Source organism: Hippopotamus amphibius, chromosome 1 (genome assembly GCF_030028045.1).
Source record: "Hippopotamus amphibius kiboko isolate mHipAmp2 chromosome 1, mHipAmp2.hap2, whole genome shotgun sequence".
Classification (NCBI taxonomy): Eukaryota; Metazoa; Chordata; class Mammalia; order Artiodactyla; family Hippopotamidae; genus Hippopotamus; species Hippopotamus amphibius.
The window spans coordinates 28,593,467-28,618,157 of record NC_080186.1 but is presented as its reverse complement, the minus strand read 5'-3'; the positions used below and the strand labels follow the sequence as shown (position 1 = coordinate 28,618,157).

At 35.5% G+C, this 24,691-nt stretch overlaps 1 protein-coding gene across 8 annotated transcripts in view; it reads right to left on the bottom strand.

Annotated features, from left to right (window-relative positions):
* AGO3 (argonaute RISC catalytic component 3) overlaps positions 1–24,691 on the bottom strand; it is a 119,610-nt gene that overhangs the window by 32,139 nt on the left and 62,780 nt on the right. For all 8 annotated transcript variants that reach the window (XM_057705138.1, XM_057705158.1, XM_057705167.1 and 5 more), the window contains 7 exons: positions 20,910–20,997; positions 20,637–20,784; positions 20,104–20,223; positions 17,392–17,514; positions 16,925–17,058; positions 13,967–14,151; positions 1,198–1,357 (listed from right to left, as the gene is read on the bottom strand). In XM_057705138.1, the coding sequence (XP_057561121.1) occupies positions 1,198–1,357; positions 13,967–14,151; positions 16,925–17,058; positions 17,392–17,514; positions 20,104–20,223; positions 20,637–20,784; positions 20,910–20,997 (958 nt within the window). The remainder of the gene's footprint in view (positions 1–1,197; positions 1,358–13,966; positions 14,152–16,924; positions 17,059–17,391; positions 17,515–20,103; positions 20,224–20,636; positions 20,785–20,909; positions 20,998–24,691) is intronic.

Sequence of the window (24,691 nt, the reverse complement as noted above, 5' to 3'; positions counted from 1 at the left end):
TTGTTGGCATAGCACAGAGGAGGTCCTTTATAGACAGCTTCATAGGCCTGAACTGCTGACAGCTTTATTTTCTTAATTCATGAATCTCTAGTAAATGAAGTATTCAGAGCAGTTTTCTGCCTTAAGCACCACTGCTGGTGGTTGCAAACAGGAACTGCTACTAGCATTCTTCATAATAGGCATAAAATGATAAACTTCCTCATATTAATCCACTGATTTGTATCAATCTTTCTTTAATCTACTTACATTTTAAGCCAGTGTAATCTCTCAAGCAGATAAAGAATCATTAAATCACACTGGAAGGAATTATGGGAGTCTACTACTCCCCCACCTCTGACCAAAAGTATAAAATTTGAGTAACATATATTTAATAGTCATAAAGTAGCTAGTAGTTCATTTTATCTTAAAACTGTATCCTTCAAGACTCAAATAACTGTTTCTCTTAGTTCTTGGACTTGATAAAATTCTGTATGCATCTAAACTATGAATCTCATCTTATATTTAATAGAGATGGGAAATAGAGGCAGTATGGAAAAACAGGAAAAAAGAGCTTTTGTGTTAACAAGATATTTAATTTTTTGAAGCCCCAGTTGCTTCAACTATTAAAAGCAAATCTGCTGTTCAATTCTCCAAATAACAGCCTCTTCCTCAGCACCCTATTTCTAGGTCATCATGTCTCATACTTCCTATAAGAGCTCTAAGACATGATGGTGATCTAACAGTAACATCTGTTGTCCCATTGACTCCAGCAGGAGTTGATATGGCTTACTTAACTGATTTACTTAATTGACATGCCCCTCATCTAACCCCACCCTAAGCCCCTAAAGGGGGGAAGAACAGCTTCTCTCACTTCCTAGGTGAGTGAGTAGCCTCATAACACCAGCTTGAAAATGACTACCAAACAATGAGAAAGTTCTTCACGCTGGGCTTTTCAGTGAAAAATAAATAAAATTCTCAATATTTTCTAGCCAGGGATGAGGTACTTTGCATACTAAATGAAAATGGAGGTGGGAGGGGATTTTTCATAAAGGAATCTTGTAAATTTTGCCAATCAAAACTCAACTTTTTGCCAAAAGTCTACTTATCTCCTGTGACAGGAATTATCAAAGCTGTCTCTTACACAGGTCTTAGATATGGCAATACATAGAAAAATTGTTATGAAAAATAATATTTTATTAGGTGATTAGCTTATCTTACCTTTGATGAGGTACAAGAATATTATTGATCCCTCCAAGTTTAACATTTATCTTTAGGCACAGGTTTGAGAGAGTTTGAGGGGATGTTTTTATTACATTCTTGACTTGAACACACTGTGTAGCCATACCCAAAAGTGTATCTCCGACACGTTTCACCTCCGCTATGAAACAAATACAAATACCTCTAGTTATAAAAAAGGTCAAATTTTACTTAAGCTGCTATGTATGTTTCCCCCTGTGAAATACATCACTGTATTACAGGATACCAAAAATTATGCCAATACTAAAACAATGTTATTAAACTTTAATGTATACTGCCTTTTTTCTTTTAGGCCATGCTGCACAGCCTGTGGGATTTTAGTTCTCCGACCAGGGACTGAACTCGAGCCCTTGGCAGTGAGAGTGCAAATCCTAACCACCGGAATGCCAGGGAATTATTTGTGCCTTATCTGACTATATAAATGTGCAGAATTTTGAGGGCATTCAAGAGTGCAATTAGTAATATACTGTCTCTCTTAAATGTTTTAAATTGATATCTAGCCGATTAAAATAAAGTGGGCCCTTTGAATGAACTGTTTCCAGCATTTCTGAAAACTTTATTCTACAAGATACAACTATAAAATATGAAAAACAATCCTAAAAAATAAAGTATACTGCCTTGAAGATTAGCTTAAGTATTCAGTGATAATTTTTTCAGTTGTTTTCTTCATATATATAAGGAAGCATATTTTTGCCTTCATAAAAATAGTATAACCACAATAACTGAAAAACCAGAGAAAAATATCACAAATAAACCCTTATTAGTATTTAATTATATTCTCTTTCAGTAATGTTCTCATTTGTATTATTTTAATGTAGTTATAATCATAGTATACTTAGAGCTTTCAATCCTATTCTCCAAATTTTAATTTAGAAATACAGAGGTATTACAGTATAAAGGCTTTTATCCTGTTCCTTTCTTTATCCTGTTTCCTGTTCCTTTCCCCCCTCTGCCACTGTAACTACCATAAAAAGTCCAGTGTATATAACTTCTTATATATAACACATGGAAAACATTTTAAAATAAAAGCTGAGAATATACTATACAATCTATTGTGCAACTTGTCATATTCACTTAATAATAGAGTATGTTCTGAATGCTAATATACAGATGCCTTTATTATTTATAACAACAGCAGTTATTTTGTTTTTAAATGCCGTAAGGTACCTAACCACTCATACACTGACCTATTTTTAACCCTTTTCCAGGTTTCTATTATTTCAAACAATGCTATGAATAACATCCTTGTATATTTACTTTTGTTTGGTTGTATAACTATAGCTTCAGGATAAATTTCTACAGGTAGAATTGAGGAATCAGAGGTATATATATTAACATTTTTACAGATAACTGAAAAATTGCCCTCCAAAAAGGTTTATTAATTCATTCAACAAATATTTAATAAGCCACCTAATACACGCTGGTACTGTGCGAAGCTCTGGATATACAACGTTAAGTCAAGAAAGACATTGTTCTTGCCACCACAGAGCTTACAGTCTAGTCAGAGAAATAGGTATTAATTAAATAACTTCAAATTTAACATTATAACTGTGAAACACATAAAGGAGTATTACAAAGGTGCTCTAAGACAATAAAAGTGAGAGAATTTGACCTTGTCAGGGAGGTCAGGCAAAGCTTCCGCAAGGAAGGCATATCTGAACTAAAATTCAAAAGAATGCATGTTTATTTGGTGAATGGTGGAAGATGGGTTACGAGAAGCAATACAGGTAGAAGGAAGAGGATTAACAAAGAGTTCCTGTAGGAATAAAGAGCAAAAAGAGAGATGAATTCTGAAGAGGTAAGAAGTCACGGATTAGAACATGCAAACCCTCAGAAGATAATCTTAAATATCAATTTTATCAACTGTATAATGAAAAACTACTGAAGGGGGGGGTGACAGGGAAGGGAAGAAAATCAGATTTGTACTTTATTTATTTATTAGATTTATTTATTTACTTATTTGGCTGTATTGGGTCTTCATTGCTGTGTGTGGGCTTTCTCTAATTGCAGTGAGCTGGGGCTAATTTTCTTTGCAGTGTGCGGGCTTCTCAATGTGGTGGCTTCTCTTGTTGCAGAGCATGGGCTCAGTAGTTGTGGTGCCTGGGCTTAGCTGCTCTGTGGTATGTGGGACCTTCCTGGACCAGGGATCGAACCAGTGTCCCCTGCATTGGCAGGCGGATAATTAACCACTGCGCCACCAGGGAAGTCCCTGAGATTAGCACTTTAAAAATACCTCTCTGGACAATGGCTATACCACTAACACAGAAAAGATTAGAAGTCATCACTTCCAGCCTCACAACAACAAAAAAAGCTGAACAAACTGAAAATCCATGACTTGCCTTAGTTTTAGATCCATCAGAGAAATGAGGTAACAGAGCAAACTGCCACCCCCAAAACAGGTGAATACAGAGAATCAGAGCCAAGATTGGCTTATTAGAAGCAGAAGCTGATGAAGCCATTAAGTGCAGGAACAATTAAACACTAACTCCTGGGAAACCCCTGGTAGTTCAGTGGTTAGGACTCCGCACTCTCACCACCAAGGGACCTGGGTTCAATTCCTGGTCGGGGAACCAAGATTCCATAAGCTGCGCAAACAAACAAAACAAAACAAAACAAAAAACAAAACAACAACAACACACACAAAAATCACACACACTAACTCCTATAGCTCAACAAGAAAAAATGTAAACAATTCAAATAAAAACGATGAAAGGACTTGAATAGACATTTCTCCAAAGAAGATCTAGAAATGGTCAATAAACACATGAAAAGATGTTCCACATCACTAATCATTTGGGAAGTGCAAATGAAAACCATAATGAGATACTGCTTCACACCCAAAACAAACAAACAAACAAACAAACAAACAAACAAGTACTGGCAAGAAGGTGGAGAAACTGGAACCTTGTACGTTACTGACAGGAATGCAAAATCGTGCAGATTCTGTGCTGAATAGTAAGGCAACTGCTCAAAAAACTAAAACAAAATTATCATATAATCCAGCAATTCCACTCTGGGAATATGCCCAAAAGAAGTGAAAGGAAGCATTGGAACAGAGAGCTGTATACTCATGTTCAAAGCAGCATTATTCACAGTAGTGCAAAGATGGAAATAACCCAGGTGCCCACTGAATGAATAAACAAAATGTGTACATACATACAATGGAATATTATTCAGCCTTAAAAAGGAAGAAAATTCTGATACATATTATAACACGGATACACCTTAAGGACATGATGCTAAATGAAATAAACAGTCACAAAAGGACAAATGCTATATGATTCATTTATATGCGGTAACTTGAACAGTCAAGTTCATAGAGACAGAAAGTATAACACAGGTTTCTAGGGGTTGGGGGAAGGGAGGTGAGGAGTTAGTGTTGCGTTTTTGTTAGGGATAATGAAAAAGTTCTGGAGATGGATGGTGGTGATGGTTGAATAACAATGTGAATGTACTTAATGTCACAGAACTGTATACTTGTTAAAATGGTAAATTTTATGTTTTCTATAGTAATATATTTTACCACAAAACAGGGAAAGAAAATTCTGATACATACTACAACATAAACCTCGAGGACACTATTCTAAGTGAAATAAGCCAGAAACAAAGGGATAATTATTGTATGATTCCATTTATATGAGTTACTAGAATAGGTAAATTCACAGAGAGAGAAAGTAGAATAGAGGCTGCTAGAGGTTGGTGGGTAGGGGAATGGGGTGTTATTGTTTAATGGGTACAGAGTTCTGGAAATGGATAGTAGTGATGGTTGCACAGTGCCATGAATATACTTATGCCACTGAATTGTGTACTTTAAGATGGCTAAAATGGTAAATTTTATGTTATACATATTATACCACACATACACACAAAAATTTGTTTAAAAATAGTTAATTCAGGAACACGCCTATGAAAACAGTACATCAGAAGGAATGAAAACTACAATCAAAATTTGGTACCAGGGACTTCCCTGGTGGTCCAAGTGGTTAACACTCCATGCTTCTACTGCAAGGGGCATGGTTTCAATCCCTGGTAGGGGAACTAGGAGCCCACATGCCACATGGCACGGCCAAAAAAGGAAAAAAAAAAGTTGACACCAAATGATTGATTTACAGAAGGTGTCACCAATACCAACATGAGACAAATGTAGAGATCCCAGGGTTGTGGCAAAAAAGGGCAGGACTACAGAAGAAACTGAAATACAGGCAGCAGCGCTCAAGAAACAAAAATTAAATTTAAAAAGTGGCAAACGGGGACTTCCCTGGTGGCGCAGTGGTTAAAAATCCGCCTGCCAATGCAGGGGACATGGGTTTGAGCCCTGCTCTGGGAAGATCCCACATGCCATGGAGCAACTAAGCCCATGTGCCACAAGTATTGAGCCTGTGCTCTAGGGCCCATGAGCCACAACTATTTAGCCCATGTGCTGCAACTATTGAAGCCCACGTGCCTAGAGCCCATGCTCCACAACAAGAGAAGCCACTACAATGAGGAGCCCCCACACCACAATTAAGAGTAGCCCTCGCTCGCAGCAACTAGAGAAAGCCCGTGTGCAGCAACGAAGACCCACACAGCCAATTAATAAATAAAATAAATAAATTTATAAAAAAAAAAAAATCTCACCTGGCTTTAAAAAAAAAAAAAAGTGAAGGGGAACTACAGCAAACAAAAACTAAGGGACTCTGTTGACAGTAGACCTGCCTTGCAAGAAATGATAAAAGACTTTTTATTGGGAGAGAAGTAAAATTATACAGATTGGAAGTTCAGATCTATATATAAAAAAAGGTCAGAGAAGGAATAAATAAAAGTTAAATAAAATCTTTTACTTTCTTATTCTTAACTGAACTAGCAGATAACTGTTCAAAATAATAGCAACCATGTATTGTGTGGTGATAGCTTACGGATAGGTGAAATGAATGACAGAAATATTGTAAGGGACAGGAGGGAGGAATTGGGAATACTTTGTTATAAGGTATCTACACTATCTGTGAAGTGGTACAGAATTATTGAAAATGAACTCAGATTAGTTGTAAATGTATACTGCAAAATCTAGGGAAATCACTAAAAGTAAAAAAAAAAGAGTATAATTGATATAAGAGAAGAGAGAACATGGAATAATATAAAATGCTCATTTAAAACCATAAAATGGAGATAAAGAGGGGAAGATAGAAAAATAAGACCCAAACTACATGTTGCCTACAAGAAATCAACTTTAAATATAAAGACCCAGATTAAAAATAAAGAGATACAGAAAAACGTACCATGCTAACATGAAGATAAAGAAAACTGGAGTTGCTGTAATATTTTCATGCAAAGTAAATTTTAGAACTAGGAAAATTATCAGGGATAAAGAGGGGTATTACATAATAATAAAAGGATCAATTCTTCAAGAAGACAGGACAATCTTTAACATGTATGCAGCTAAGAAAAGACTGCCAAAATAAGTGAGGCAAAACTGATAGAACTGCAAGGACAAACAAATCCACTATTATAGTGGAGACTTCAACACACTTTCATCAGTAATTGACAGATCCAGCAGGCAGAAGATAAGTATATATTCAATAGTTGATTTGAACAGTACCATCAATCAACTGATTTTAAGAGTCATTTATAAAATACTTTATTTGGGAATTCCCTGATGGCGCAGTGCTTAAGAATCTGCCTGCCAATGCAGGGGACACAGGTTCGATCCCTGGTCCGGGAAGATCCCACATGCCTTGGAGCAACTAAGCCTGTGTGCCACAACTACTGAGCCTGTGTGCCACAACTACTGAAGCCTGCGCCTAGAGCCTGTGCTCCACAACAAGAGAAGCCACTGCAATGAGAAGCCCGCACACTGCAAGGAAGAGTAGCCCCTGCTTGCTGCAACTAGACAGAGCCCGTGTGCAGCAAGAAGACCCAACTCAGCCAAATAAATAAATTTAAAATAATTCATTCAATAACAGCAGGATACACATTCTTCTCAAGTTCACATGGAACATTCATCAAAAAAGACCACATTCTGGTCCTAAAACACACCTTAACAAATCTGAAAGAATAGAAATCATATCAAGTTTGGTCTCAGACCACAATAGAATTAAACTAGAAATCAATAATGGAAAGATAGCTAGGAAATCCAAAAATATCTATATATTAAACAACAATTCTATGAGACATGGATTCAAGAAAAAGTCTTGAGAAATTTAAAAATATTTTGAACTAAATGAAAATGAAATACAACATATCAAAATTAGTGGGATGCAGTGAAAGCAGTACTTAAGAGAAAAATTTATGGCACTGAATGCAGAGAAGATCTAAAATCAATAATCTATGTTTCTACCTTAGAAATATACAGGAAGAACAACAACATAGGCCAAAAACAAGCAGAGGGAAAAAAATCTTGGAGCAAAAATCATTGAAATTGAAAACAAGAAATCAACAGAGAAAATCAAAGAAACCAAAAAGCTGGTCCTTTGAAAAGATCAATGAAATTCATAAACCTCTAGCTAGACTAATCAAGAAAAAAAAGACACAAATTACTAACATCAAAAATGAAAAAAGGGTCATTGGCTCCAAGGACCTTAACTTTAGGCCCACAAATTTGTTAACTTACATGAAGTGGACCAGTTCCTCGAATGATACTACCAAATCTCACACAGAAGAAAGATAATCTAAATAGGCATGTATCTATTAAAAAACTGAATCAATAATTAATAACTTCCCAAAAAAGAAAGTATCAGGCCCAGATGGTTTCACTGCCAAATTCTACCAAACATTCAAGGAAGAAATGATACCAATTCTGTACAATCTCTTCTAGAAAACAGAAGCAGAGAAAATACATCCTGATTCTGAGGCCAAAATTACCCTAATACCCAAACTAGAAAAAAACATTACAAGAAAGGAAAACTACAGATGAATATCTCTCAAGAACACATATGCAAAATCTTGAACAAAATATTAGCAAATTGAATCCGACAGTGTATAAAAGAATTATGTACCATCCCCAAGTGGGATTTATCCCAGGCACGCAAGGCTGTGTTCAACATTCAAAAATCAACGAAAGGGACTTCCCTGGTGGCACGGTGGTTAAGAATCTGCCTGCCAGTGCAGGGGACACGGGTTCGATCCCTGGTCCGGGAAGATCCCACCTGCCGAGGGGCAACTAAGCCTGTGAGCCACAACTACTGAGCCCACATGCCACAACTACTGAAGACCACATGCCTAGAGCCCAATAAGAAGCCACACAATGAAAAGCAGCCCACACTCACTGCAACTAGAGAAAGCCCGTGTGCAGCAACAGAGACCCAATGCAGCAAATAAATAAATTTATATAAAAAAAACCCTCAAAACCCCACAAACCACACAGACCCAAAAAAATCCATTCTTTAAAAAAAAAAAAATTAAAGTAACTGATCACATTAAGAGAAAAAAAAAAGAAGAAAACTCACATGGTCATATCAACAGTTGCAGGAAAAAACATTTCACAAACGCTATCATCCATTCATAAAAAAACTCTCAGCAAACCAGGATTGGAGGGGAACTTCCTTAACTTGATAAAAAACAACTACAGAAAGTTTATAGCTAACACCATGTTTACTGCTGAGAAACTAGATATTTTCCCTCTAAAGTCAGAAACAATGCAAGGATGTCTCCTCTCACCACTGCTATTCAAGATCGTACTGGCATTCCTAGCTAATGTAAGGAAGAGGATATAAAAGTATACAGACTGGGAAGGAAAAAATAAAACTGTCTTTGTTCACAGAGAACATGACTGTCTATGCAGAACCTCCCCCTCCCCGCAAAACTGACAAAGCTTCCTGGGACTAATAAGTGACTATAGCAAGGTTACAGGATATAAAATAAATATACAAAAATCAACTGCTTTCCTAAACACTAAAAATGAACAACTAGAATTTAAAATTAAAAACACAACAGCATTTACAGAAAAAGAAAAAGCCAACACAAAATACAACATTCTTAGATATAAATCTAAATGAGGAAAACTATAAAACTCTGATAAAAGAAATCAAAGAAGCTCTGAACAAAGAGATATTCCATGTTCAAGGATAGAAGACTTAACATTAAGATGTCAATTCTTGGGACTTCCTAGGTGGCAGAGTGGTTGAGAACCTGCCTGCCAATGCAGGGAGGCAAGGGTTCGGGCCCTGCTCTGGGAAGATTCCACATGCCACGGAGCAACTAAGCCCGTGTGCCACAACTACTGAGCCTGTGCTCTAGAGCCTGTGAGCCACAGCTATTGAGCCCGTGTGCCGCAACTACTGAAGCCCAAGCGCCTGCAGCCAGTGCTCTGCAACAAGAGAAGCCACCACAATGAGGAGCCCGCACACCACAATGAAGAGTGGCCCCCACTTGCAGCAGCTAGAGAAAGCCCATGTGTAGCAACAAAGACCCAACACAGCCAATAAATCAATAAACCAAAAAAAAAAAAAAAAGCCAATTCTTCCCAACTTGATCTATAGATTGAATGTAATCTCAATAAAAGTCTCAGTAAGTTATTTTGTGATACTGACAAACTGATTCTACAGTTTATATAGACAGGCAGAAGACCTATTAGCTAATATAACAGGAAAGAAGAACAACAGAGTCAGAGAACTGACACTATTTGACTTCAAGACTTATCACAAAGCTAAATTAATCAAGACAGTGTGGCGTTAGCAAATAAATGGACACAGAGACCAATGGAACAAAACTGAGAGTCCAGAAATAGACACACACAAATATAGTCAATCTTTGACAAAGTAGCAAAGACAATTTAATGGAGAAAGATAATCTTTCCAATAAATGGTGCTAAAACAACTGGAATCCACATGCAAAAAAAAAAATCTAGATACAGACCTTATATCTTTCACAAAAATTAAGTCAAAATGGATTATAAACCTATATGTAAAAAAGGAACACTAAAAAACTACTAGAAGATAACACAGAATAAAACTTAGAATATAACACCAAAAATGATCTGTGAAAGAAAAATGCTGGTAACTTTATTAAAATTTGGATTTCATTAAAATTTAAAACGTGTGCTCTATGAAAAACACTGTTAAGAGAGGACAAGCCACAGCCTGGAAGAAAATATCTGCAAAATAAGTATTTCATAAAGAACTTGTATCCAAACATAGAAAGAACTCTTAAAAGTGAATAATAAGAAAACAAACATATCAATTAAAAAATGAGCAAAAGATTGGGACAGACATTTCATCAAATATATACAGATGGCAAATAAGCACATGAAAAGATGCTCAATATTTTTTTGGGGGGGGGGCGGGGGCCATGCTGCTCAGCATGCAGGTTCTTAGTTCCCCAACTAGGGATTGAACCCGTGCCCCCTGCAGTGGAAGCCCAGAGTCTTAACCACTGGACCACCAGGGAAGTCCCCTGCTGAATAATATGTATTACTAACGAACTGCAAATTCAAATTACCATAAGATACTATTAGAGAGTTCCCTGGTGGCACAGTGGTTAAGAATCTGCCTGCCAATGCAGGGGACAAGGGTTCAATTCCGGGGCCCGGAAGATCCCACATGCAACAAAGCCCGTGTGCCACAACTACTGAGCCTGTGCTCTAGAGCCCAGGAGCCACAATTACTGAGCCTGAGTGCCACAACTACTGAAGTTCACGTGCCTAGAGCCCGTGCTCTGCAACAAGAGAAGCCACTGCAATGAGAAGGTTGCACACTGCAACAAAGAGTAGCCTCTGCTCACCACACCTAGAGAAAGCCCACGTGCAGCCACAAAGACCCAATGCAGCCAAAAATGAATAAATAAAATAATTTAAGAAAAAAGATACTATTATACACCTATTAGAATTGATAAAATCCAAAAAACTGAGAATACCAAATGCTGAAGAGGATGTAGAGCAATAGGCACTCTCGTTCTTTGCTAATGGGAATATAAAATGGTACAGTCACTTTGGAAGACAATTTGGCAGTCTTACCATTTGATACAGCAACTGTGCACCTGGTTATTTACCAAACTGAGTTGGAAACTTATGTCCACACAAAAACCTGCACATGAATGTCTGTAGCAGCATTATTCATAATTGCCCAAAACTGGAAGCAATCAGGATGTCCTTCAATAGGTAAATGTATAATAAACTGTAGTACATCCATACAGTGTAATATTATTCAGCATTAAATACAAACGACTGGGACTTCCCTGGTGGTACAGTGGTTAAGACTCTGAGCTCCCAATGCAGGGGGCCCGGGTTTGTTCCCTGGTCAGGGAACTAGATTCCACATTCATGCTGCAACTAAGGAGCCCGACAGCTGCCACTAAGGAGCACACATGCTACAACTAAGGAGTAGGCAAGCTGCAACTAAGGAGCCCACCTGCTGCAACTAAGACCCAGCGCAACCAAATAAACAAATAAAAAAACAAATAAAGGTAAAGGAAATTAAAAAAAGAAAAAGAGAAATGACTTATCAAGCCACCAAAAGACATGGTGGAATCTTAAATACTGCTAACTGAAAGAAGCCAATCAGAAAAGAGTACACACCGCATGACTCCAACTATATAACATTTTAGACAAGGCAAAACTATAGAGACATAAAAAGACCAGTGGTTGTCAGGGGTTTGAGGAGATGGAGGGACAGACGAGTAAGTGGAGCACAGGGGATTTTTAGAGCAGTGAAACTATTCTTTGATACTACGATAGCAGATGCATGACATTATGCATTTGTCAAAACTCGTAGACCTGTACACACAACGAGTAAACTTTAATGTAAACTGTGGACAGTATGTTAATAATAATTTATCAATACTGGTTCATTAAATGTCCCACTCTAACACAAGATGTTAAAAATAGGGAAATCTGTGTACAGGGGTAGGAAGCATATAGGAACTCTCTATATTATCTACTCAATTTTTCTATAAATCTAAAATTGCTCTAAAAAATGAAATCTATTACTTAGAAAAATCATTCACTGAATCACTGAGTGAAGCATTGTAGAAAACAGACTGAACATGAACTAGAGGAGTGAAGGCAAGAACATCAGCTTGGAGGCTACGGTAATATCAACTTACTCTCCCATCAACAGTGTATGAGAGTGTATATTTATTTGCATTTTTGCCAAAAATGGGTATTATCATTGTTGGTGAAAAATAATTTATTCTAGTTCATATGTTTTTAATGACTAACGTGGCTCAGCATCTTCTCATAGATAATTGACCATTTGTACTTCTGTTTTATGTCCTTTGTCTTTTTTAGTTATTTGTTCTTTTCCTAGATTTACAAATTTTTTGAGTTTAACACCTGTATTTTATCACAACTTAAAAAATATCTTTTGAATTTTATAGCCGTCACTTTTAATCATTGCATGTTATTTCACCAACATACAACTTACTGTTTAAAGCCAGTTCTTAGTAGCTTTTCAAAGTCACAGATATCAATATGAATATTTTGTACACAGAAATTTTTGTACATTATGAATTATTTCCTTTGAACATATTTTTGGAATTGGAAATACCGAACTGTTGACTGAAAGCACATTTTTATACTTTCGATGAAAGGATATTACCAATTTATGCTGCCATCAGCAATGTATTAAAATACTAGAGTCACTGAATACTCACAATCACTAGGTTTTATAGTATTTAAATATATTTGTTAATTTAGTAGCATAAAAAATTTCCTTTTATTAATTTGTACTTTTCTTTATTGGTGAAAACCAACATTTTGTCAAATATTTACTTGTTTTTTCTTGAGAAATTTTGGTTTATATTCTTTGCTCATTAATCTAAGAGAATATAAATTTTTTTTCCTTTGAATGCAATAACAGATCCATATAAATATTTCAGCTAATAATAAACTGGCCCTTTGTTGTCTCCACTTGCTGCAAATATTTTTCACGTTCTATGGTTTCCTTTTAATCTTAGTTACACATCTGTGATATATGGAGAACTTAATTTTTATGCAGTCAAACCTAACAATTTCCTCGTGTGAATTCTACCATTCTAAGCTTAAATGATTATACTCCATTCAGTAGTTTGAAAATTATACTTTGTGTTCTTCCATGTTTCATTGATTTATACTTAACTTATTAATCTCATAAACTTTAACTTGTTTACAATAATAACAGCTAACATTTACTGAGCACTCACTATGACAGGTGCTATCACAGACCCTGCTTATATACATGTAAATCTATTTAATCTTACAGCTACCTTCTACAGGTTAGGTATTTGCAGTATCCCAATTGCATAGATGAGGAAACTCAGGCTGTGTGGTTAAGTAATTCAGGCAGTATCACACAGGTAGCATAACTGACAAAACCTAGGTATTAAGCAGAATAGTCTGACTCCAGAGCCTGTGTTTTTAACCACTACACTATACTGATAGTCAAGTTATCTCAATGACATTTTTAATAAATAATTGTTCTCTTAATCATTGTTTTGTAATGCTTCCTTTACTGAAATTCCTTTCACAGAGTCTTGGACTATTTAGTTTGCTCTCCTGATTTGTCTTTTTATAGTAACAAATACATGGTTTTAAATACTGTAGCTATAAAATATATTTTAATGTTTGAAAGTTTTAGGATATTTGTTAGCACAATCCTAAAAGGAATATTTTTTTTGGCCACGCCACGTGGCAAGTGGGATCTCAGATCCCTGACCAGGCATGGAACCAACCCATACCCACTGCATTGGAGCACGGAGTCTTAATCACTGAACTGCCAGGTAAGTCCCTAAAAGGAATATTGAGTACTTGAGGAAAAATGCTATCTTAATATGATATCCTTACCATACACTGGCGTCTTCCCTGGCAGGATGACGATAATGAGCTGTAGCCCAGAGTAGGTGTTCTTGAGATGCCGGAACATGGGCTCCACGCTGTCTGCCCCCTGCGCATATTTGCAGAAGCAAGGCTGGCCCTGGATGGGCATCCCAGCATCTTTAGAAATCTTACGCAGCTGGTCCGTGAAACCCCTAGAAGGAGAAATCACTAAAAATAAAACCTTTACCTAGTCATCAATACCTACAAAGTAGTAATGGAAAGTCTGGGAATGAAATGGAGAATGAAGCAAAGATTTGCGTGCTCCACATAAGAAGAGGTCACCAGACTACTGATGTTAAGGCAATGGTTGGTCAGTAATCTGTTTTGCAAACTAAGAGCACTACTGTACAGTTATGTGGCATTTTGTAGTTTACAAAGGACATTAGTAATAGAGTGTGCTGGTTAAGAGCTCAGCTCTAGAATTAGCATGACAGGTTCCAGTTCTAGTTCTGTTACTTACTAGCTGTGGAATTTTAGGCATATTTTTTTCAGTTTCTCTCATCTGTAAAATGACTACTTCTAATACAGGGGTGGTGTAAAGATTAAATGAGATAATACGTATAAAGCACTTAGCACAATGCCCAAGACATGGTGTAAAACCTTGATAAATTTAAGCTATTATACATTTCCTAATTTGATCCTGACAAGATTCATAAAAAAGTAGTAGGTAAGGTATTATTGCCATTTTACAGATTAGGGAACAGTTTCAGGGACAATAAGTAATTGACCAAGGTCACATGCTGATAAATGGCAAGAGTAAGAACTATGACCTAGTCCAGAATTTCTTTCTACAATAATACCTATCTGAAACTAGGAGTAGCAGGAAAAAGTCTGTCCTCAGAAAAGATTAAAAAAAAGAAAACATTTAAAAAGAAACGAGGCAGACAGCACTTTAATGTACTTTTATACACACTGAAAAAACAAAAGACTAATAAGTTCTTCAAACAAAATTCTGCACTTAGCTTAGGATAAATAAGTAATAATGTTGGGGTTTAACAATCACTTTACTTGTTTTTAAAACAAATATGGTCCTAAGTCAAGGATCTGAGTGATCTTTGCTCAAAAACACTGATTCCCTCAGGACAGAGATGAAGTTTGTAGGAATTCCCTTCTCCTCCTTTTCCTTATTAGTATTTAATTCAAGAAAGTATGAAGTTGAATATTTTCAGTTAGCCTGAACAAGAGCCATAAGCCCAATGTTTACGAGACTTCTATCAAGCCATGAATAACACATGTAAAATGAAAAGAATAACTCAAAGCTTGAAAAACAATTGGAGGTGTTTTCTTTGGTCTCTAGAGGTCAAGTAAGATAATAGCAGCATTGTACTTAACTGTCCTCATGACATTTTATTTGAAAGCCAGGGGATAAAACTCTGGGGAAAAAAAATATACTAAGTGAACCTTAAGACATAAGATTTGGAGTTAATCAAAAGGAGTGAACAGAATTAAATAGAAAAAAAATTTTCTCACATGAAGGAGGCTAACCAAATTCTGAATTGACCCTGCGGTAAACTGGCCTCTGCATCACTCAAGGACTATTCATTATGGGCATATTTTATATGATCTGTTAGTGGAGACTTAAATTAGGCAATAATCATTTTCTTAGGAAAATTAGATTCTAGAAGGGAGATAAGAAATTTACAGAAATAATCATAATTCTATCTTACACAGGAAGTGACAACTACAAATGGAGAGGATATTGATAAACTACTATGTTTACTACTATGGATTATTTCCAGCATCACAAATCACAGAAGACTGGCTATTATTTAGAAAAGTAGAGACAGAAAGGAGGCATTTTCGGTAAAGAGCAGCATGAGTGGAAATGGAAAAAAATACCAGACAGAGGGCATACAGTACTCAGTTTCTTTGTCCAGAATATATGAAAATGGAGAAAGGACTTAAGAGACAAATGAAAAGTTTTAAATGTTATACTGATTTTTAATGTTATTCTTTGTCACAGAGAAGCCTAAAGTTTTAGAGTAGAGATAGTCACAGTGGAGCTGGTACTCTTTTCACAACAGTACAACTCCTCAAACAAGAGTAACAGCAGAAGCCCCTGAGAATTCCAAAGTCCCAAAGATTAGAGACTCCCAAAGGAGAGGTGATAGAGGAGCAAGGAAGCCAAAGTGATAAAAAGAAACCAGGAAGGCAAGGATGGAGGGAATGTGTCAGGAAGGTAGTCAATTGTATCTAACGCTGCACAAATTTTGAGAAAAATAATGGCTGAGAAGAGACCATTAGAATTGGTAAGCATAAAAATACTGATGATCATCTAGGAAACAGTTTCAGCAGACCACTAAGATTTCAAGGAAGCCTGGAAGCCTGAGAGAATAAGTCAGGTAAAATGAAAAATGAAGATCTTGGATGTTTGCTTTAAATTTAAACAGAAGATTGCTGAGGGAAAGAATGTGGAGAAGAGGAAAAGTAGTGGAGATGGAGGCCAAGTTTTGGAAAGTAAGGAAGTGAAAATGAGAAGTTAAATGACTCTTTCAAGGAACTTAATTGAGAAATAAGGATGTTATTTAATTCTCATTCAGTAAATAAGTACTACTGTCTATTTTTAAAAGGTGAAAACTGAAGCATAATGAGATTAAATAAATTATCCATGGTAATAAAACTAGGAAGTGGCAAACCTGAGAATTTAATCCATTCTCCATCAAAAGCCAATGGTACATACTCCTACTATACCACATCAGCTAGTCTATGAGGATGCCTATAAGAATGAATCAGTGACTTAGATAGGACCAGTGAATTCAGGAATCTTCATCAAAGTAATGAGAAGAAACATTTTTAAAGGTTCAGTGATTAAATATACTTCATATTGAGGCAATATTGGTTAGAACATTAGCTGAGTAATTTAAAAGTGAAATACAAAATTTAAACACGAAATGGTCCGAAAGTGAAACTAATGACAAGCCTTACTTCAATATTTCTTCTCTGCACTGCCTCTGTGTGGCAAAACAAGCTATTGCCCACATTTTGATTTCAACTCCTGTGTGGAACTGTTTCCCTCGCATGTCCCATACTCCATGGCTTGGTGTTGCTACTGTCCGATTCTACAGAGAAAGAGAAACAATAAGGCAAAAAAACCCCAAACATTTAACATATAACTTAATTGAATGAGCTGAAAATAAGCATTTCAAATTGCTGAACTGATATATATCTGATATTCTACATGGAATAGTCTGTTCTAAATCAATATTTTATATTTTTATGATGAAAAACAAAAGTTCTACTAAGTTCAACCAAAGACACTCATCTTGAAATAAACAAAATAAAATTGTTGGAACAATAAAATACTTTCTAAATTCCAGATTTAGCTAGGATGCCCTTCTCTCCATACACAGAAACTATATGATTATAATTTAAAAACTATCAAGAGGTTTTACCCGGCCTCCATACTGGAGCATAGGTGCTGGAAGTACGCGTCCGGTTACATGGGCCATTTCATCCCGAACCTTAAATTGAAACTCCTGAACGAATGGATCTGTCTCATAATTTGCACTTCTTACCTAACAACAGAAAAGGTTTGTAGTTACTTTCAAAATTCCCCAAACTCCCTGCTTTAGAACCCTCTAATTATTTTCTTCACTGTGTCAACAATGTTTTATAATATTGATAGGTCTAGATAATGGTACCCTCATGACAGAGCAGAGAATCTTAACCTGGGGACCACAGATCAGAGTGGACTGTAGAAAGTCTGTGAACCTCCTCATAATTTATAGAACATCTAATGTATTAGGCTGAATAATAAGAAATTTCAACTATTTATGACTCATGAAAATGGTAATTTTATATGATTAAGCCTAATATATTTTGGAAGGATGGTCAAGAGACTGCAAGAGAAATACCTGACCTAAAAATGGTTAATTACTTCTAATTAGAGGATCTGGATATACACTATTGAAATTTATTTTATTTAGTGCTTCACAGCAAATATCAATAATCCTAAGGCTTTTTTTCTAATTAACTACAAGTTATACAAAATCTACTTGAATATTTTCAGACAAAACACAGCACATTATAAAATTTACTTAAAAGATACACTTGAGATAGACAAGAAAGCCAACATGAGATACAGATTATAATTTTTATGTAATATACCAACACGTGCAAAGATAAAGAATTTATTATAATTTAGCATAGACTTGAATCTCAAAGTGTAATTCATGCTTATAGTGTGCTTTAATGTATTTTGCAAAACATATTTATTTAGTCTTGGGACTTCCCTGGTGGTGCAGTGGTTAAGAATCTGCCTGCCAATGCAGGGGACACGGGTTCAAGCCCTGGTCCAGGAAGATCCCACAGGCCGCAGAGCAACTAAGCCCATGAGCCACAACTACTGAGCCTGTGTGCCGCAACTAGTGAAGCCCATGTGCCTAGAGCCTGCGCTCCGCAACAAGAGAAGCCACTGCAATGACAAGCCCGCGCACCACAATGAAGAGTAGCCCCACTCGCTGCAACTAGGGGAAGCCTGTGTGCAGCAACAAAGACCCAACCCAGCCAATAAAAAATAAATGAATAAATAAATTTAAAAAACCAAAAAACAAAAAAAAACCACATTTATTTAGTCTCATGGTAAAGGTCAAACAAGGTTACTAAAAAGGCAATGTTTCAGTCTTTGAGTAACAATCTATTAAAAAAGACTACCTAATTAAATATGTAGAAAGAATCTTCCCACAATAAGCAGGAAAAGTTGTTTTCTAAATTAGGCATCTAACTAATGTGTCTTTTCTTCAAGCTTAAATCCCATTCATTTCTGTAAAGTTACAAAAGATAACAACTACTACCCATCAAGGCTTGCTGGGTGGTGTGCTCGGCACTAAACGTTTTATAATTAATTTTCACAATAACCTTATGACTATAAAGTAAGTCTTTTATAATCTTTATTTTACAGAGGATAAAACTAAAGCTTAGTAAAGTTAAATGATTGACCTAATAAAACTATACAGCTAAGCAAGTGACATAATCTGAAACCATGTACATTCTGATTCTAGAGTTCCTACTCTCAATCACTACACTAGCCTACCAGATGCTATAATTATAATAATACAATAATAGTAACAGTGAGTGAGTAAAGAAGTTAGACTTTGAACTGAGAGCTGTTAGATTCCAAAGCCTATGCTTTTAATCACTGTACAATATTGTCTCTCTGAACAGAAAAGCTGTAATAAATGAGTTAGAACTAGTTAATGAGATTTTATAGAGATAGTGACAGGTTCTACTCTCTTAAAGGTTTTAAAATTTTGTCATTGTAGATCAGAGAAAAATCCATGGTGAGAACCAGCCTGTATTTTCCTAATTAAATATCACGTAATAACACTATTTGCAAAGTGTAAGGGAAAAAAAGGTGTTTTTTTTTTTTTGTTTTGGTAATTGCCTTATAAAACGAAAGAGCCAGTTCTGTAACCCTTTCCAACAATCTTTAAAATTGCTTCTGAAAGTGTTACTAAGTTGTTTTGGGTAATATTCTTATTTCTAGATTTTTTTCCTCTTCACTTGGGCAATTTACATGGTATTCAAGAAGAGAATAAAGATAAGATCCAGGTGTCTTTATTTTTCATTTTGCCTTAATTCTGTCAGTTTTATAAAGACATTGATATCTTTATAAAAGAGATATTGATATCTCTTTTCTCCCCACTTAGAACAAAGAGACAGCTTAGAGACCTCATACGGCTGGAGCTCTTATATTTCTTTATTCACCCTGTACAGTTACCAGTGTTGACACTGGGGCTAAACAATCCTATTTTGTGTGTTAAGACTCTCACCATTGCTAGTCATAAAACCTTGACTTTTCTTCCTTTTCCCTTCCTCTTTTAGGTGGGAGGTAATAAAGGTCCAGTTCAGTAAACTGAAACTTTAGTTCTGAGAGTATCTGTTCTGAATCTAATTAAAGAGCTTGGGGTTAAATGAGAAGGATCTAACCCTTTGCATAGAACCCACTAAGATTTACCCCTAGAATACCACTAGATTACTTCCATAATCTCTTTTAATTCTGACAGCCCATGAAATGGTAATAAGGTATGAGCTGATAAGCACATAGTTCTTTAGTAGCTCACCCTAATGTTTTTAATTCCATTTCTAGGGTTTTAAGTACTAACCAATCTGCTAATTTCCTCTTGTCTATCTGGTGCAGATCTTGCTGTTGCTTTGATCATAGTGGAGGTCTGATTGTCCGTTAGCTTCTTGATACATCGTTGCCCTGCCACAATATTACAGACCTACAAATGGAAAAAAGTTTTGTACTAGATGTATACATCTTTCTTAAAATTCTGAGTGCTAATTACATGTGAGATTAAATTTTAAAAACTACTCCATTAAACTACTTCTGTTTAATACCATGTTAAATAAAAAAGCAGTAAACAATACAGCTCTATAGTATGATGATAATTAGGTAAAATGTATACTGGATAAAAAGGTTGAAAAGAAGTATACCAAAATGCTAATAGTGGTTACATTTAGAGTGGTAGGACTGTGGATGAATTTTTCCCCATATTATTTCATAACTGAAAATTTAGAATAAAAGGAAAGTTAAATCTATAAAATAAATGTGAGAGTATAAAGTTATAGGTCATTAAAAACCCCAATAGAATGATGAATAACAGGTTATTAATAAGCAGCCTAAACACATTACTTCTAGTGGCAGATAGGTATGTTTCTGCTCCTGCCCCACTTGCAGACAAGGAAGGTGTGGGTACTTCAGCTGAAGAGTATACTTTTCTCTGAAATACTGTGCTACTGTTCTCTCCACAGTTTGGCCATTTTCTAACTGTAAGGGAAAGCTGGAAAAAAAAAATGACACATTAACAACTCTTATCTCATTATGAGCCAGCAAAACTCCCAATCTACTAACTAGAGCAAGCTGCCTCGCATCATCTCTGCTCTGACAAACACCAGCTTTTCTTACGTTTGATGACTGGCAGGCCTTCTTGTTACATTACAAACACGGTATTTCCGTCTCATTGTTCCACAATGAGTCACTTCAACTTTCAGACCTGTTCCCAACAAGAAAAACTGAGGTTATAGAACTGTCACATGTAAAATATAATTTATAACTATAAAGGCTTTTTACCACTAAAAAACTCAAATTCTAAACAGACAGAAAATCTGTGATACAGGCAATGTGATATTAACAAAGGATTTTATATATAACATTGTTAATAATGGTTACAATTATGACAGACCTAACTCCAAACCTTTTCACTATTCTACCAAGCTATTAAAAAATAGTACAAAATTTGCAAAGCCTGTAGATCAAGGGATAACGTTCTCCATTAATAAAAAATCCTGCTTATAATACAGGTTTTTATGCTGGGAGAGGGAAGGAGCAATGGAAAGGGAGTTGCAATAATTCTCAAGATATTCTATAACCTTCAAAGTATGTGATATCTGAATTGCCCAGACATCACACACTGTCTGAAGATCATAATTTCATTAAGCCCAAGAAGAAAGTCGTTCAAAGATTTTTAAAGTAGGAAGAAAAAAAAAAAAAAAATCCCAGGCCCTTTTAACAGAAGTGGAGTGACAATTTCGTTAAAGGATAATATAGTGATACAGTTCTTTTACTACTATTAGAAATCAAATACAACCAAAGTAATTCCTAAACCAGGTAATCTAGACCTTCTTATGGAATCAATGACCCCTTTGAGAATCTGATGAAAGCAATAAATTCTCAGAAAAATGCAACATACACTTAATTTAGAATATGATTTTAGATGCTCCTGGATCCGTGCGTCCATTTGTGGACCCTAGGGGTTTGGGGATCCCAGGCCTGCTTTAGAAAGTGAAGCCATGGACTTTTAAACCACTGGCTGAAATTCTTTGGGATGAATTTTCCTAAGCAGTGGTGTCCAAAAGAATTTTCTGAGATGATGGACTGTTCTACATCTGTGCTAAAGCATGTTACTGAGCACATGAAATGTAGCTAGTGTGACTGAAAAACTAAAATTTTAATTTAACTTTAATAAATTAAAATTTAAATAGCTATATGTGGCTAGTGACTACTCTTGGAGCTACCTAGAGAAGAGTTAACAAACAGATATAGCGGTTACTGGTCACAGATAAGAAATTCCATTTCTAGGACCTATACTTCAAAGGAGGAAAACCTAAAAAGGGGCAGAAATGGAGGACAACTTTTAGTTCCCTGATAATATTTTTGGTTATACTTTTGTATTATTTTCCTTTTATATCTGTGTATCCTACAGTACAGATGTCTTCAACCAGAGGTGACTTTGACCTCCAGGGAAGATCTGGTAATGTCTGGAGACATTTTTGATTGTTATGACTGGGGATTACTGCTGGCATCTAGTGCATGCTAGATTTAGGAATGCTTGGATCCAGGGATGCTGCTAAATTATACTGCAATGCACAGGACAGCACTACCTCCCATCCCCGACCACAACAAAGAATTATCCAGCCCAAAATATCAACAGTGCCAAGGTTGAGAAACCCTGATACAGTATAACTTCTTTTCCTATCTACTAACTGTAGAACCAAACAAGAAGTTCTATCATAGTAGTATTTTCTTATGACATATCAGCATAAAGATGTTAAATGGACACAGTGTCACTGTACCAGAGTGGTATGGGGTTTTCTTGAGAAGTACTCCTAATTGAATCAGTGAGAAACAGTTTTTATTAGTAACTACCTTTATAAAACTAAAATTTCAGATGAATTAAAGCATTTATTTTGCCTCTATATTATAAATGAGACTAGAAAATACTACCAAGAGAAGGCCTTTTAAGAAGGAAATACGAACAATACGAGGTAAGCAAGATGTAAAAATATTGTTTAGGGGGAAAACATGACAGAAAAATTTAAAACCAATTTCTGTTATCTATACCACTTAGCAATTTATTTTCAAATCTTCCCCTTGCATCAAAAAAAAAAAGTTATCAGTAAGGTTCTATAAGCCTACTAAATAAGTTTTTATCAAAAATAAAATTGATATAAAGCAACTATACTCCAATAAAAATTAATAAAAAAATAAAATAAAATAAAATGGATACTCTTACATACATATTGCATTTTACCATCAACTTCCTCTAATAGTTCTGCTATTTAACTATAATGAATTATTGCACAGAGAAACCACCCTAAAGTTATCATTATATACTTAGGAAAAAGCTCAACTGGAACCAAATGAATATTATACTAGGATATCTATTCATTATAGCACATTCTGTATCACTATTTAACAGTTTTCATCAAATTCCTCAAGCCAACTAAAAATTAAACCCAAACATATAGTACGAAATATGTAACTTTCTCTTGTGTAACTGAGGTAGGAATACATGATGTACTTTAAAGAGTCCTCTTTTAAAAAAAGCCTTCTTGACTTTGAATGGAGGAAAAAAATCATCAGTTTGTCAATTAGATTCAACTCAGATTTTTCTGCCCCACATCTACAGTCACAGATGCCTAAGGATCAGATCCAAATCCAAGGGTTAGCAAAAAGTTGAAATTTTAAAAAATGGACTAGATAATTCTCTGCCCAGGTCCCTCCCCAAACCCTCCATCCAACCGAAAAATGTTTTTGGCTTTAATAAATCAAATATTTAACCTATAAACTTGGCTTTACCTTCACTATAACATCAACTTTATAATGCTTTCTAGTCATTTTTTCAGTCATTTCTTTGGCCCCCTGAGCAGTTGAAGTTAAGATCGAGTCCATGCTCTTCGGGCAGCAGTTGAATCCTTGTTCTGTACATCTTGTATTTTCTGTGATAGAGTGGTGATATGAGTTGATTGCATAGTTACCGCAAAATAATGTAAGTGACTTCATGATATCAGAGGTGGTAACTAAGCAGCAACTCCACTGGAAACCATGGCATTTAGATGATCACATATTAATGGTGGGTAATGCACTACCTCCCAACAATGCTAACTGTGCAGTTAATACAGATTATGGAAGGACTATGGTATGATTGCAATACAAGAATATATAACACTTTCTTATTCTGACACTTAAATAACTTGAGATAAATGGATGTTTATTTTCAAAGCAGGAAGAATTTTCCTTTAAACGTTTTATTACAATGACTCTCTCTCTCCTGGCTACTGAATGGCAAAGAATAAATGATTACTGGAGCAAGAAGGATGTATTCAACTATACTGATTGATTTGGGGAACTGAAAGATGTTCAGAGAACAAACTTCAATGCTTTATTCAAACCACAATCTAAAAATTACCTGCAACAAATAGGTAAAACCTTAAACTAAAACAAGATAATTATTTCTGACAATTTAAGATCTAACACTTACTATAAATAGAATTAATACTACTCATTCTAATTAGAGAATATCTAATTTCTCTTTATGTCTAAATAATAAAGAACTAAATACAGTGGAGTCACATCTTACATGAGGATTAGGTTCTAAAGTCATGACCAAGGCAAGAATTTTACATAATCAAAATTACTCTTGAAAAATCCTTTAACTTACTGATGAAGTACACTCTCTGTGGGTTTGCACATAAAACTGTATGTGTATAAAAAGCTACAATTATACAAAGAATAAATATATACAAAATATAAATTTTAGAACACTACTGAAATAAATTTTTAATTTTTCTCTTTGGAAGACCATGTAGAGATGAATTTATATTAGTAATATATATGTATGATGCAACACCACTGTATAAATTTTAGCTACTAACTACAAAATAGGCAAGATTAATAGTCAACTGAAT